We start from the raw sequence: 15,102 nt of genomic DNA, 5'->3' as shown, positions 1-15,102 counted from the left end.
GTAGGCACTATTCCATATGAAACAAGCTTTACAGGTACTGTCCACTTCATTAACATTTCTTTAAAAATCAGAAACCACCTTTGTACAAGCAAAAGTGCAGGATATAAAATGATTCATAGACTCTGTCATTCATACCTATGGAATGTAGTCCAAAAGAGCAATAAAATATACAAAACTGTAACAGCCTCTTTCAGCATCTTTTACTTTATACTCTATAATAAATTAAGTGTTTTCAAGTGAAATATTTCACATATATCTAGTATTTCAGATACCTATTTATCTCATTAAATTATTATAGCTCTAACTCTGCACAGCCCTGTCTTCATTTTCTATTTTTATTCTTGACTTTACTGTTTCATTCTATAAAATTGGTCACCTTATATACTCATATTGTTTGCTGTTTTATTAAATTAGTTTTTCAAGTTATTACTATGAATATTTGTTCTGTTGTTGTAGGTAAGACACAGTGAGCAAAGCACATGATTATTAAACATAACTATTACAGCTTGGATCCACACATGTATTTTATGAGTAGAAATGTACTTCTGCTTATCAAAGGCAGTCCCAAATTCTTTTGATTTCCTCATACCCTTTTACCCCCATCACATACCATCTCTGAAGATCTCTTAATCCCCAAGATCCGGGCGGAAAAGACTCAAAATAAGAAACTATTTTGAGAGAGATGAGCCAGGAAAGCACCCATTATGCAACAAGGTTCTGATTGCCTATTTCTGAATCCATCCTAATGAGTTGCATTTAAATACTGGAAAAAATACATTCATGGGACTGTAAATATCATGGTTAACTGAACCTTTGATCTCTAGGAATTACATTAAACATTTTCTGAATACTAGGCGCACTCTCCAAGTGCATGCGTATGTGTGCACACACACGAACAGATTAACCATCCCTTATCCGCAATTCTGAATTCCAAAACTGTTCACATGGGTGCTGAAATAGTGACGATTTTGCTTTCAATGTACACAAACTTTGTTTCATGCACAAATTAAAAATATTTCATAGAATCACCTTCAAGTTATGTGTATAAGGTGTCCATGAAACAAAAATGAATTTCATGTTTAGACTTGAATCTCATCTCCAAGGTGCAATTACATGTATTCCACAAATCCAAAATCAAAAACTCTTCCACTCCCCAGCATTTCAAATAAGGCATACTCAAAATTTCTTCCTTTGATTTCCAGTATAACAAGAACAGTTAAGATTTCTGTATGAATACCAGAATAATAACAGTGCTTTAAAACCTAGCATTTATGTTAATTTTTAAAATTACAGACATATTTAAATTAATATTTTGAGTCATGTTATTATTACAAAAGGAGTCATTAATTCCTTGGTGTTTGAATCTGTTTTCATCTAGAATTTAAAGATGAAATGCTCTTAACTGAGAATGAAAACTGGGAAATAAGTTTAACTAGATGGGCAGTTTGAGTTTTGCTCAAGTTAGATTTATCTAGGAATAGATAAGGTACATTAAATGTTTTTTTTTTTTGCAGAAATTGAACTCATCTACTGCGTAGCTCTTGCTTTCATGTTCATGTACTAGTAGGCTAAATTGCAGCATTAAGTGCAGAAATGTCAACATTTTTGGTTTCTAGAAAAAAAGTGAAACTGAGGTTTTGACAAACTTAAATGAAAGAGCTCATTTTAGGGCAGTTTGTTAGCATTTTGCCTGACCTAGAAGTAATTCACTGGTCTACATGCTCATGTGGGGAGAGGGGCATCGATATAAACAGCATACTGTACACGTGCACAATCCATAAATATCACAAATGCATGCAGTAGCAGCTCAAAGAGACTGGCTGATTGGGAAGGCAAGGCAAAACAAAACAGTTTTCTGCAACATTTCTGGGGACAGGAAGCAGTGATCAGCTGCATGCATGTTACATACAGTGGAACACAAATACCATACCTGAGGGGTGAGCCGATGAGCAATGAAGGAGGGGTAGGGTTACTCCCTGCATTGTGACGGCGCCGTACTGCCTGACGCCTAAATGTGCTGCGTTCACGACGAACTGTGACCGCCTCCTCACTGGCTTGTGCTGCTGCATCAAGACAGACCAAGTCAAATTGGAGCCCAGTCCAGTTATGTACACAGCATGTTATGCTTTTCCCCACAAGTAAGGATACTGATCCATTCTGATGCAAAGAACTTGATCATTTAGAATTCAATTACAAATGAAGAAGTTTAATTGTAGAATTGTTATCTTAAAAATGTACAAACTTTTGCTCTCTCAATTTTGCTAAATTGATTTATAAGGTCAATAAATTTGAGTTAAGAACAGTTATTGTAAGTGTACCACTTAAAAAAAAACCTTGGTTTTTGAACTGGAATTTAAAAAACTCAGTTTATACTTATCTGTTAAAGTGAATTCATAAATCTCTGAATGCTAAGTTACGGTCTGCTTTTCAATATTAGAATCTAATTTACAGGAGGTACATGGCAAAAAGAAACAAAATTCCTCTTGGTTCATGAAACCAATGTCATGCCTCTTTGAGCCTTGGCTTTAGTCCTGACAAACATACAGAGAGTCAAATAAAAAACAACTTCACAGCTCTCCCTTGCCCAAGGAGAGGTCTATAGAATTCTGTAGTGCTAAAAGGCTATGGGTTGCATGAGCACAATATTTTGGAGTGCAGTATGCAGAGGATGAATTTAGTTACAAAACAATATGCTTGAGCTGGCAAGCATCTTGTTCAGGAAATGAATGTATTGCAAAATGGGAAACTTAAATTACTAATTTAGACAACTTTTTCTCTCACGGGTTTCAATCGTTTTGATTAAATCAACAGCCCTTCCTTCCAACGTTCCCATTTGCCTGTTGGGCATATGATCAAACCTCTTGAATTTATTTCAGGACGATTAATTCTTTCACCTTTCAATATATGGGGAAACAACTCTGGTTAGACAAGCAATAGACATTTTAACAGAGTCTGCATTTTTTGTGATTTTGCTTAAGTTACCTATCCATAAAATGTGAACAGCAGTGACTTATCCTATACGTTACAAATGTAGCATAAATTAAGAATAGCAGGGTAAATACCAGACAGCATCTTCGTCTCTCCTTTAGAATTCCTCTTCTTGCTCAGAGCACTTTGTGGAGTGTTATATTTTCATTTAAAACATATTCAGATGTCAAGGGACCAGGAAACTTAAAGTGTCTTATATTTGTTTTAAAATACTTGGACATATTTTATTAATCTTCAGTAACACTGTCTAACTTTTGTAATAGGGAACATAGACTCATAGAATAATAGAGTTAGAAGAGACCATATGAGCCATCTAGTCCAACCCCGTGCCATGCAGGAAAAGCACAAAGTACCCGACAGATGGCGATCCAGCCTCTACTCAAAAGTCTCCAAGGAAGGAGATTCCATCATACTCCAAAGCAGAGAGTTCCACTGTTGAACAGCTCATATGGTCAAGAAGTTCTTCCTAATGTTCAGGTGGAATTGCCTTTCCTGTAATTTGAACCCAATGCTCGAGTCCTAGTTTCAAAGGCAGCAGAAAACAAACCTACTCCCTCTTCCTTATGACATCCTTTCACATATTTGTACATGGCTATCTTGTCTCCTCTCAACCTTCTCTTCTGCAGGCTAAACATACCCAGCTCTTTAAGATGATCCTCTGAAGGCATGGTCTTCAGACCTTTGATAATTTTAGTTGCCCTCCTCTAGACTCCTTACAGCTTGTCAATATCTCTTTTAAACTGTGGTGCACAGAATTGCACACCGTATTCCAGGTGAGGTCTAACCAAAGCAGAATACAAAGGCACCATGACTTCCCTCAATCTCTAGACACTATACTCCTTTTGAGACCAAAATCCCATTGGCTTTTAAAGTTGCTGCATCACACTGTTTGCTCATGTTCAACTTGTTGTCCACAAAGACTCCAAGATCTTTTTCACATGGACTGTTGTCGAGCCAGGCATCACCCATTCTGTATCTTTCAATTTTTCTGCCACAGTGTAGTATCTTAGGTTTGTCCTTGCTGAAATTCAACTTGTTAGTTTTGGCCCAGTTCTCTAGTCCTTTAAAGTCATTTTGAATTCTGATGCTGTCTTCTGGAGTATTAGCTATCCTTCCTAATTTGGTGAAATCTGCAAACTTAATAAGCATGCTCTCTAAATCTTCATCTAAGTAATTAATAAAGATGTTGAACAGCACTGGGCCCAGGACTGAACCCGGTGGCACTCCATTCATCACTTCTTTCCAGGATGAAGAGAAACCATTGGTGAGTAACCCTTTAGGTTTGTTTAACCAATAGTAGCATTGCCTAGCCCATATTTTTGACTAGTTTGCTTGCAAGAAGGTTATGGAGGACTTTGTCAAAGACCTTACAAAAATCAAGATATGATACATTCACAGCATCCATGCATCTACCAAGCTTGCAACACTATCGAAAAAAGAGATGAGATTAGTCTGCATGACTTGTTTTTGAGAAAGCTATGTTGATTTCTAGTAATTACAGCATTACTTTCTAAATGATTACAGACTGCCTCCTTAATAATAATAATAATAATAATAATAATAATAATAATAATAATAATAATCTGTTCCAGAAACTTTCCTGGTATTGATGTCAGGCTGATTGGATGGCAATTGTTTGGGTCCTCCTTTTTCCCCTTCTTGAAGATAGTGACAACATTTGCCCTCCTCCAGTCTGTTGGGACTTATCCTGTTCTCCAAGAATTTTCAATTATTGCCAGTGGTTCTGAAACTTCTGCTCTTTCCTTCAGTACTCTAGGGTGTAGTTCATCTGGCCCTGGAGACTTGAATTCATTTAGAGTAGCCACGTATTCCTGGACTACTTCTTTACTTATTTTGGGTTGTATTTCCCCATTACCTCGTCCGCTTTGTATTGCTGGGACGATTGAAAGTTCAAGTGTGCCTTTTATATAGCATTGCTAATTTACAATTTTAAAACCTTGTTCATATATAGAGCCTGAAAATATTACATCATTCTGGAGCTTGTCAGTGATAAAGGTAAGCCCTATTTAACTATTCAGCAATGTGTAATAGAAAGCTAATGGCTTCTTTTCTTTTTCTTTTTTGACTGTAGGCTCTTGGAAATGAAAGCTATGAGAACTGAGAACATTAACCCAGGACTACAGTCATTTGGTTAAAAGCCACATTGAAGTATTCAGTTTGAATGTATTAATAGCTATATCCCAGACACCAATAAGTGGAGCAAAACCAAACACAATGCATAGATAAAATCATGAAATGGCACTTGAAACGGCTAGAGACAGGGAAAATCCACCAGTTGTTCAAGGTACTAACAAATAGCAGAATGGTGCTAAAAGGACTTCTGAAGACCTGACAATCAGCTAGATTGTGTGCCTTCCCTTCAAGCCAAACAGTAAAGGATAGGTTGTTTACCTATAACCACAGTTCTTCATGTGGTTATCTGTGAACTCACACAAATGGCTTAAACGTGCCTGAACAGTGCATCACTTAGAAATCATTATGTCAACATTTTGATGGTAACTCATTTTCTCCTGGGTCCAAGTAACCAACCACTCGATTCCTCAATTTCATGGATGCTCAAGGACAAAATGTGAGGAGTTCACAGATGACCACTCAAGAACAGATAAGCAACTCACCCTCGTTCTCCATGGTCTCTGTAACTCATACAAATAGGGAGACTTAACAAAGTACTCATATCATGTTGCACAAGAAAACAGCACAGCTCTCCCAAAGGCAGCAACAGCCCTAGACTTTGCATCCAGTATATAGTGAGTGATGACGATCAAAGGTTGTGACTGTGTAGCTACTCTACAAACGTACTTCAACGATGTGTCTTTCAGAAAGACTGCTAATGAGGAGACACTATGCAGTACAGAACCCAACTCCACTCCACAGTATAGTCCATCAAATTTCTTAGATGTGGACCATATGGTAAAGGAGTAGCCCACAACCTTGACACAACATTCAAGAACAGGGCAGTTACGGAATCAATACGGGCACCTATTTTGAATCAGACCGTATTTAGGTCCAAGGGTTCAGCCTCCTGTTATTTAACCTCTAACTTGAGGCCATGCAATCCATGATATCTGCTCTGCAAAGGCACAGATATAACCAGTCAGCAAAAGTGACACATGTTCCCACAGAACCGCTATAGGAGCATGCAATGGTGGCATGCTTAATGACATAGATGAGGCATCTGCTCAGAATAATCTGCCATGAACAAATCATGAAGAGTATGTTTACCAACTGGAGATGGAAAGAGAGATAAATGAGGTAGTCAGCGTAGGGTTTTTGGTACCAAGGACTGAGTTCAAGGAAGTACCAGTGGAAGCGAAACAGGAAGAGTTGATTTGAGATACTGACTAAGAACAGTGAGTGGCTGAATGAGAACACTTGAGCTAGTGGACCAATGGCCTAGTGCAGAAATTTAGACTCAGCTTGATTAGGAGATCTTTGCCTGTTTAGTATTAACTTCAGTGATATGGAAATATGGTGCATAAGGAGATGCCCACTTCACTGATGGTGAAGTGGATCAGATTAGTGGTAATGTAGGCTACAACGGTTGCCAGTCCTGCTTATACTCCTTGTAGACAAGCTATGAAGATGAGTAGCCATCACTGGTAATCTCTTGTAATAAAACTTATAACAATCATGTTCCCAATCATCATAGCACCAAAACTCATGTCAATTTCAATGGCAACTGTGTTCAAAATGGTACCAAAAATGTGGCAGACACCATTCTTTGATAATGTAAGACCATGCAGAGCTGGTATCTGAAGATAAACCTCTAACTAGGACAAAAATGAAGACAGGTGGTGATGAGCAAACTGAAGCAAAGGAATTGGGGGTGAAGAAAAATCCTTCTAAGAAAGAGAAGACTGGACTTCATGAACCACCAGAACTTGCATAGATTACCAATGGGGCACCACAGAGGGGGATTCAATTATTTCCCCTTTGGAGGATGTACTAACAGGAATCATTTGATGCAACTTCTTGTGCAAAGGTATAACCTGTATCTCTGAGTGTAGGGAAGATTGCATTAAATCAATGGAGCTAGAAATCAAGACTTTTCTCTCAGGTACCAGTTCAATCATAACAGGATGATCAGCCTTATCTGAAGAGGGGACAATGACTTGGACTGAGCGTGGTCCTCATCCTGCACTTTTTTTCCCTTAGGTCACCTCTTGGAGGGATGCTTAGAGATTCCAGAATGAGAGACAGGTCTAGTGTCCAAGGAATATGGGACTGAGCCTCCACCTTGACTGCTTGGGCCGATACCAAAGTTGTCTTGGGTTGAATGGAAGAATTAGAAGTAGTGCATTTAGAGCCATCCTCAGATTTCTCAAAAAGATCTCTTCTTTCATGGATGGAAATACTGCAAGATGGACCAATGAGCCAGGGGCAATCAGAGCTGAAGAACAATAATATGAAAATGATATGTGAATTGTTTTTGTGGGCTTATCCGGAGCAAACAGGCCTTGTTCACAAAGAAGAACTTTAAGCCTGGATAAGCATTATATTTCTTTGAAGAGCCACTGAAGCCAAACCGCTAGGAGAAATGCAAGATAATGGAGAAGCTTTGAGTAAAGTTAAAAGCAGAGTCCAGAACAAAACCAAATTGTAATGCAGTCCAAAGAAAGTTGAAAAGCAGAAAGATAGCCTCTGCGGTAGTGGATGAAAAAAAAACTGGGGTCTCAGCAGTAAGCAGGCTGGTCACATGGTCCAGGAAAGGAGAAACTATCACCAAAAATGCTTACATAACAACTCTAGAAGTTTCTGAAGTATGCACTGTGCAGATGCGGTAAATCCATTTGTGTGAGTCACAGAGTCCATAAAAAATATTTTATACAATTGTTTCCCAAGCATGAGAAAGCAATATTAATTACCTAATTATAAAATAAAACATTTGTGGAAATACCTCACAGATACTAGAGACACAACTACTTTATTGGGGTTGAAATTACTGCGTATCATATATGCTCAGAAAACTCAGAAAACTCACATGGTTTAGTTCATTAACTCACGTTTTTGCCATAGCAAAAGCAATCATTTCACTAAAGTGAGTGATTACATGCTGAGATATCCTCATTTACCATGGATATTTCTTTCTACTACAAAAATAGGAAAAATGTTACATGACACTGAAATGGGATACTTTAAATATCTGAAATACCAGAAGAATCTTATCATTCTGCCTTCACATTTAGTGCCCAATTATCTCTTGCAGATTAATGTTTTAGATAAACTCCTAGCTAAATGCTTTTATTTTAAATCCTTTTTCAGAACAAGATCTTTATAAACAGAGAGCTATGTTGCCTTCCAGCCCCTGAAATGGGGCATGGAATTGATGGGCAAGCCCTCATGTGTAGATGCTGCTGCTCCAAATGTCCATCACATTTTACTGACACAGAGAAACAAATTAATGTTACAGAACAAATGCTGTGGTAGTTTTAGTTAATGTTATAATACTGCAACATTGATTTCACTTAGGTCTTGAACAGTACTTCCCACCTACCCCAAAAACAGCAGTGTGAGGCAGGCAGTACAGGAAGACTATATTGTGCAAATAGATAAGATATAATGATGCACAGGAAAGAGAGCAGCTTTTTAAAAGATGCTTCTATTCTGTTCTTTTTTGTGAGAATGAACTGGAAATTCTGCATTACCTGGTTGCATCCTGCATGGAAAAAATCAAAGGAGAGTTAGAATTCTCTATAAACTCTTCTTTGGGTTTTCCAATGGCATCAAATGAGCTACTATTCATTAATGCATGAAATGACACCTCACTGATGAATGTCCTGGTAGAGCCCTAAACAAACAGCACACATCCACATTTATACATTATCAAGTATTTCTTTCCATAATTCTCACTTGATTCCCAAAGCGCCCTATATGCTTTATTCACTGATCATGTTGATCATGGAACATTGAGAAAACAAATTACAAGCTGAGACAGAAATCTTCCAGGAATATACTTAACACATCCATTTAAAAAAGTAAACAGACATCTTAATTTTAAACCATGTGGAGGAGTAGTAAAGATATTGCAATTTTGGGTGGATCTATTGCCTGAAATTGAAGCTCCTATTTGTGTTGGAATTGACATAGATGCAATTCATTCAATGTGTTCTGGTAACTCTCCTCCAAGATCAATACTCCTATCTTTTATAATATTTTCCTCTTTAAAAAATCCTTTTATGTTGTATTCTAAAGAAAGCTCAAAATTTCCACTCAGCAGATTCTGTACCAAAACAAAATATGAGAGGTTACTTTATCTGTCAGAGGAAAGGAAGTAGCAATTGCTAAAACAGATTCCCCAGTGTCCTGTATATGTAATTTGTTTGTACACTTGTACACATTTGTTCAGAATCACACTGCAGATGTATGTATCTCCACAAAGCCTCAATTTAGTAACCTGAACTCAAGAGAATTTTTCTTCAACATCCAGTTTAAAAGGTAGAAGACCAACATCATGCATTCAGGGCAATGCATGTACGAGGGGTATTTTTTAAGTAAGGTCCGTTTTGTTGTAGACACTAGTAGTTCGTGCGCATACCGCAACGAGCACGTGTGTCGTGTACCGGCATGCCTCGGGAACAACTGTGCTCAGTTTCTGCTCTGTAGCTAACCTGTACGGTTCTGTTCTGTGCTTTAAAAATGTTTAAGACTATCAACTCACCCTCCGCATCTAAGGTTCGCTTGGTGATATGTTTTTTGTCAGCAAGGAACCTGCCTGCTGCAGAAATTCATCGACAGATTTGTGAAGTGTACGGTGATACTGTTATGAGTGAAAGCAAAGTGCATAAGTGGATATGACAATTCACAGATTTTTATTATTGTTATCGTGAAGAGCCTGTTCTCACGAATCCTCGCTTCAACTGAAGCCACAAAATCATCTGTAATCAAAGAAGGGCGACTGGAGCAGTCCTCATCATGGACGCTGCGGTATGCGCACGAACTACTAGTGTCTACAACAAAATGGACCTTACTTCAAAAATACCCCTCGTACATATTCTGACAACTTATCCTTTTAAAAAAACCCCCAAAATTACATATTAGGAAAATATGCAATAAAGACTATAACTCTACTTTATAAATGAAATCACAGAAATTACTGGCTGAAAACCAAGTTGGCCTGCTAGGAAGTAGTAAAGGAAGATCAAAGTTAAGTTGTTATTCTGTAGAGCAAGGAACATCCAACTTCCTGATAGCCCATGTACTCATCTGCAAAGAACTGCTTCCCAGTTAAAGGTTTATATTGATCACTGATATATTTCCAAGCCAGACATGAAGGGGAGCAGGAGGGGAAATAGCAGAAAAGAGCAGGAGTTTTAGAAAATTACAGCAAGATTAAATCTTCTGGGGTGGAAACTTCTTGATGGCATCAGAGTATGTACTTCCCTTACCCTATTTTTTTCAAATTTCCATTTCAAGCTGACTAGACAGCACAGAAACACAAAGCAACATATCTCACATTTGCACCAAAATTGCATAACTATGAACAATTTGCTTTCATTAGTTAAAAATGATACATGGTTCCTAATTTTTTTGCTGGGATGATCATATTATGTTCCATATCAAAATCAATGAGGTTTCCAACTGATTTCAAAATGACATAAACATCATAGACACTTTGGATTGTGCACCAGAACTTGATTGAATCTGTAGACCATCTTCAAGAAACACAATTTACAGAATTATGTTGAAGGCCTTGTCCTTAGAAATAAACACTGCACTGAACATTTCCTCTCTACTCTAACACCAGTATCTCTGAGATAGTTGTGCAAAGATTAAAACAGTTAACAATAAAACATTATTACCTAAACTTTATTTATTAGATTTAAATGGTCTAAGAGCTTTCAACACAGAATTGTCAATGTTCCATGTCTAGGATATTTTAATAAATTGTCCTAGTGAAAACATATTGTGTAAGTTCCTTCACACCCATTCCCTTTTTTCCCTGAAAAATATTAATACTTCCTTGGAACTAAACCTTGCTATAATGACATCTATGCCAGCATCTTTGTTAAACATGTTAAGTTCAAACTATAGTTTATGAGTTTACTTCTAAACATGATTTGAAAATTGTTCTAGTTTACTAGACTGCTCTAGATTTGGCAAACCCAAATCTCTTCTCAGTGAAGAAAATGAAGAGGAAAAAATCCAAAATCAGGCATTTAAAACACAAATGAACATAAGTATCAAATTGGACTTTGAAAGCTGATTCAATGGGACTGAAGATGCATACTGAGCACTGTTGCCAGATATGGCCAGAAAAAAAATATGTTAAGTGTAAATTATACAAGTTGCATTACCAATTCCCACAACAGACTGTTACATCTGTTCTTCACAAACTTAATAAAGTGGTATTATAGTAAAGGATTCTAAAAACTGTGCTGAATTCTAGATGAATCAAGTACTTCACTATGAAATATGACATACTACCTAGCTTTTTTCATTTTATGGGGGAAAATAAAAAAATGCTGACTGGATAATCAAAATAAGAGTCCCAATAGGCATCCTCATGAAAGTAACATCACTGGTAAGACCAAAGACAGGACATGCTCACAGTGGATAGTAGTACACAAAGGACATGAATGCTCTATAGGCCTGTAAAGAATGGCCAAAGACATCAAAAAATCCTGGGTGTCTTCTTAGAGTGAATGTCTCCGATATCCAACCAACACATCACACTGAACATATCCATCCCCATATGATCTTGAAAACTAAGAAATATCATGTCTGTTTAGTACATGGATGGGAATCTAGGGAATCCAAGGGCTAGGAAAGAATCTTGCCAGAAACACAGAAGAACTGCTGCCAGTCGGAATTGACAAACATGACCTAGAGGGATTAATGGTTTGACTTAGAATAAAGTAGTTTCCTTTTTTCTATTACTCCAGTATTCACAAAATGAAGGCAACAGAGAGATGTATTAAATTCTGGGCTATCTTAGTTGAGGATTGGAAAAGTCTAACCAAAGGGGAGATTAACAGGCCAACAACAAAAGACAAAAGGTAGCAACACTAAAGAAAAAAGCTGGGTGCATTTGCTTTACTACAGTTTACTATTCTACAAGTGAAATCGGATTATGAAAACAAATTCTGTTTATTCTTTGTACTTTATAATTTTGAAAGTCGAAATTACATTTATACTCTGACATTACAACTTTGGTAATTTTGACTATAAATCCTAATACCAATAAGCACTATTCAGCAAATGAAGGCAAATTAATATCAAGGTCTTCTTGCCTAGTGAAAACTGAGTAGCCACACTGGATAAGTTTTTGGTACCAAATTTGGCAGAAGAAAAAAAGAAGAGCCTTCTCTTGAAAAATAACCCAAGTAAATAGAGAAACCTTTGCTATAAATAGTACAGGAAAGAAGCTAGAGATAACATAAATAAAAAGCACCATAAATATGTTGAACACAGAATAATTTTAACCTTATGCTCTGCTACAGTTATTAAATGATTTAATGTAAGGCAAACTAAAGGTAAAATGATGCACTGAGGAAACCACCTTATAAGATTCTGCACACATCATTGTGTTAAGAAACATATTTTCACATTGTATTCAGAGAGTTAAGACATGATAAAAAATAGTAATACCACAATATTTACAAAATGGAAAGGAAACTTGTAAGTGTATTAATATTAAATGATCTCACAATATTCAATAACATAAGATGTGCCAAAATATACAGGACTGCTATATAATACTTCTAACTTCATATTCAGAAAACAGCAATTCATTACAAGTCAATAAAAACAAAGCATTTTCAAAGTGCAATTACAATGACAGGACGTCTTGTATCTAGATCTGTGATTACTTACCAACACTTCCCTGTTCATGCTCTTCCCCTTCAGCAAACATACTCTGACTTGGTAAGCTATTCCTAGAGCGAGTGACTGATTCTAGATGTGAAGCCCTTCCCAACAGAGATAGCTCATCAAGCACCTCTCCCTCTTTGGCCTCTAAATCAGATTTAGAAGTTGTTAGCTGTTTTATGGTATCTGGCATTGTTAGATTTGGATCATTCAAACAGGCTACAGTACTACTGTCCAGACTTAATACCCTGATACGACTCTTGGCACTATTTGTGTTGGAAGTCCGTCGTGTTGAATGTTTTTTGCCATTTGCCTCACAGCTCAAGTGCATTTTGTAAGAGTTTTCCAAGTCTGTGCCCTTTTCTTTTGCAATATATTTGGTCTTTAGGGCATTGTATTTTCCCTCAGGAGACTGGCAAGAATGGGAGGTGGTGCTGGAAGAGCTATCACTGCTGAACTGGTGGGCTGACTGCATACTTGAAGTCCTGCTCAAGTCACTTTGATCACTTGAGTCCTCCTCATGGCAAAAAACTGCACTGTGTGGTTTGGTACCGGATACACCTCGGAAGGAAATATATTCCTTATGTCGGCTGGTGTCAAAACTACTAGCTCGTTTTTTCCCTGTCCTTCTTCTGCTGGATTTGTGAGCTGAAGCTGTTCGATGAATTAAGCTACATGATTTTGGACGTACATCCCCCTCTTTCTGTTTTCCAACTGTCTCCTTACAAGTCCTTGAATCCACCAGGGAAGATTTCTCTTTCTGCTCGTCTCTTTTCTCAGCAGGTTTTCCAGGAAGCAGGTCTGCCTGTGTTGACAGTTCATTTGCATGAGGATTTTTGTTTGCTTCTTCTGAAATTGAGGTGCTAAGGGATCTCTGATTGTGCATCTCCTGTAATGCATTCAATGCTCCTTCCTCCTGAATGCAACTGGTAGCATTCATTTCTACAGTTCTTTCACTGCTAGTCCTTTTGTCAGTCGCAAAACTACAATCATCAGAATCAACAGAGTAGTCTTTTTTCTTGCTGCTTGTCTTCTCTTCTTTGGGTGACTCTTCATGTTCAGACAATACACTCTCTATGTGCGTGGAGCTTGTCTGCTCACTTTTGTAGCTGCTGACGGTACTGATTGTATCTCGATCAGTCCCACTACAATAGCTCTCTGTTGAGCCACTACTTCGAGTACTCAAGCTTCTGAGACTATCCACACTTTTGTCAGCTTGTAACGATTTACTCTTGCTGCTTTTGGCCAGCAATTGTGGGCTGCTACACTTTAGAATATCTTCCAGCTGAAAGACACCAGAAATACAGGAGTTTTCAGCTAAAGATTCTTTGGATCCCAATCGGGGCTTAGAAGCTTCCAACTCACTGACTGTATCCAGCCCTCGTCTTTGCTGATAGATGGGAAAGTCATTTAGTGAAGCATCTGGAAAAGCAACTGCTGAACTTGAAGTCCTTGGCACCCCTCGTGGCCTGTGTTCTTTTCGATAGGAGTGTGAATGCAGGGGCACAAGAGAAGCCACTTCAGTGTCACATGCGTTAGACAAAGACTGGTCTATGTGGTGGTTATTAGAGAGAGACACTTTGTCACTGCAGTCCCGTGGCAATTCCTGTGCCGATGCCAACGACGGCTGAATGGACACAAAGGAATCGATGGAGACCAGATGGAAAGTCTTCCGATCAGCTGCAAAATCTGTTTTTCAAAAACAAAAATTAAAAAGCACATTTATTTACACTATGTGTGGTAGATGGATTTCACATGAGTAGCTCCTTTGAAGCAATTTTTACTATAGATACCTGCTTTATTTAACATGCACACACAACAACTTCTCTAATGGCCATTATTATATTGCACACAAATCCTAGATAGAAAGATAGATAGATAGATAGATAGATAGATAGATAGATAGACGGATGGATAGATAGATAGATAGATAGATAGATATACAGACAGACACATTCTTGGTTATGCAACATGTAAGTAAACCATGGCATAAGACTGAACAAAAAATACCAAATCCAGAAGGAAGTTGAAATTCTATCCATACTTAACAAGCCCATCAACTCGCTGAGAGAAATCAGCCTTAAAAGCAATAGTCTTACAATGGACTGACCTGGAAGAAGATCAGGGTCTATCAATGCATTACGACAAATAATGGAAATTAAGACAACTGTCACATGGAACTAAGATTAATACAGCTGATAAAGGCTTGTTCAAGCATTATATTCAAGAACTTTCCATCTGCTACTAGTCTTGGGCTTCCTTCACTTACTGTGAAAAAATATTTAT

At 37.6% G+C, this 15,102-nt stretch overlaps 1 protein-coding gene across 5 annotated transcripts in view; it reads right to left on the bottom strand.

Moving 5' to 3' along the window:
- PCNX1 (pecanex 1) overlaps nt 1-15,102 on the bottom strand; it is a 105,201-nt gene that overhangs the window by 56,268 nt on the left and 33,831 nt on the right. For 2 of the 5 annotated variants that reach the window (XM_060761639.2, XM_060761659.2), the window contains exons 6-7: nt 12,823-14,505; nt 1,931-2,063 (exon numbers count right to left, since the gene is read on the bottom strand). In XM_060761639.2, the coding sequence (XP_060617622.2) occupies nt 1,931-2,063; nt 12,823-14,505 (1,816 nt within the window). The remainder of the gene's footprint in view (nt 1-1,930; nt 2,064-12,822; nt 14,506-15,102) is intronic. The other 3 variants (XM_060761668.2, XM_060761676.2, XM_060761649.2) reach the window with 2 other exon arrangements.

The sequence above is a fragment of the Anolis sagrei genome, chromosome 1, assembly GCF_037176765.1.
Source record: "Anolis sagrei isolate rAnoSag1 chromosome 1, rAnoSag1.mat, whole genome shotgun sequence".
Classification (NCBI taxonomy): Eukaryota; Metazoa; Chordata; class Lepidosauria; order Squamata; family Dactyloidae; genus Anolis; species Anolis sagrei.
Note: the sequence above shows the minus strand (reverse complement) of the source record. Positions and strands in the feature narration are given on the sequence as shown.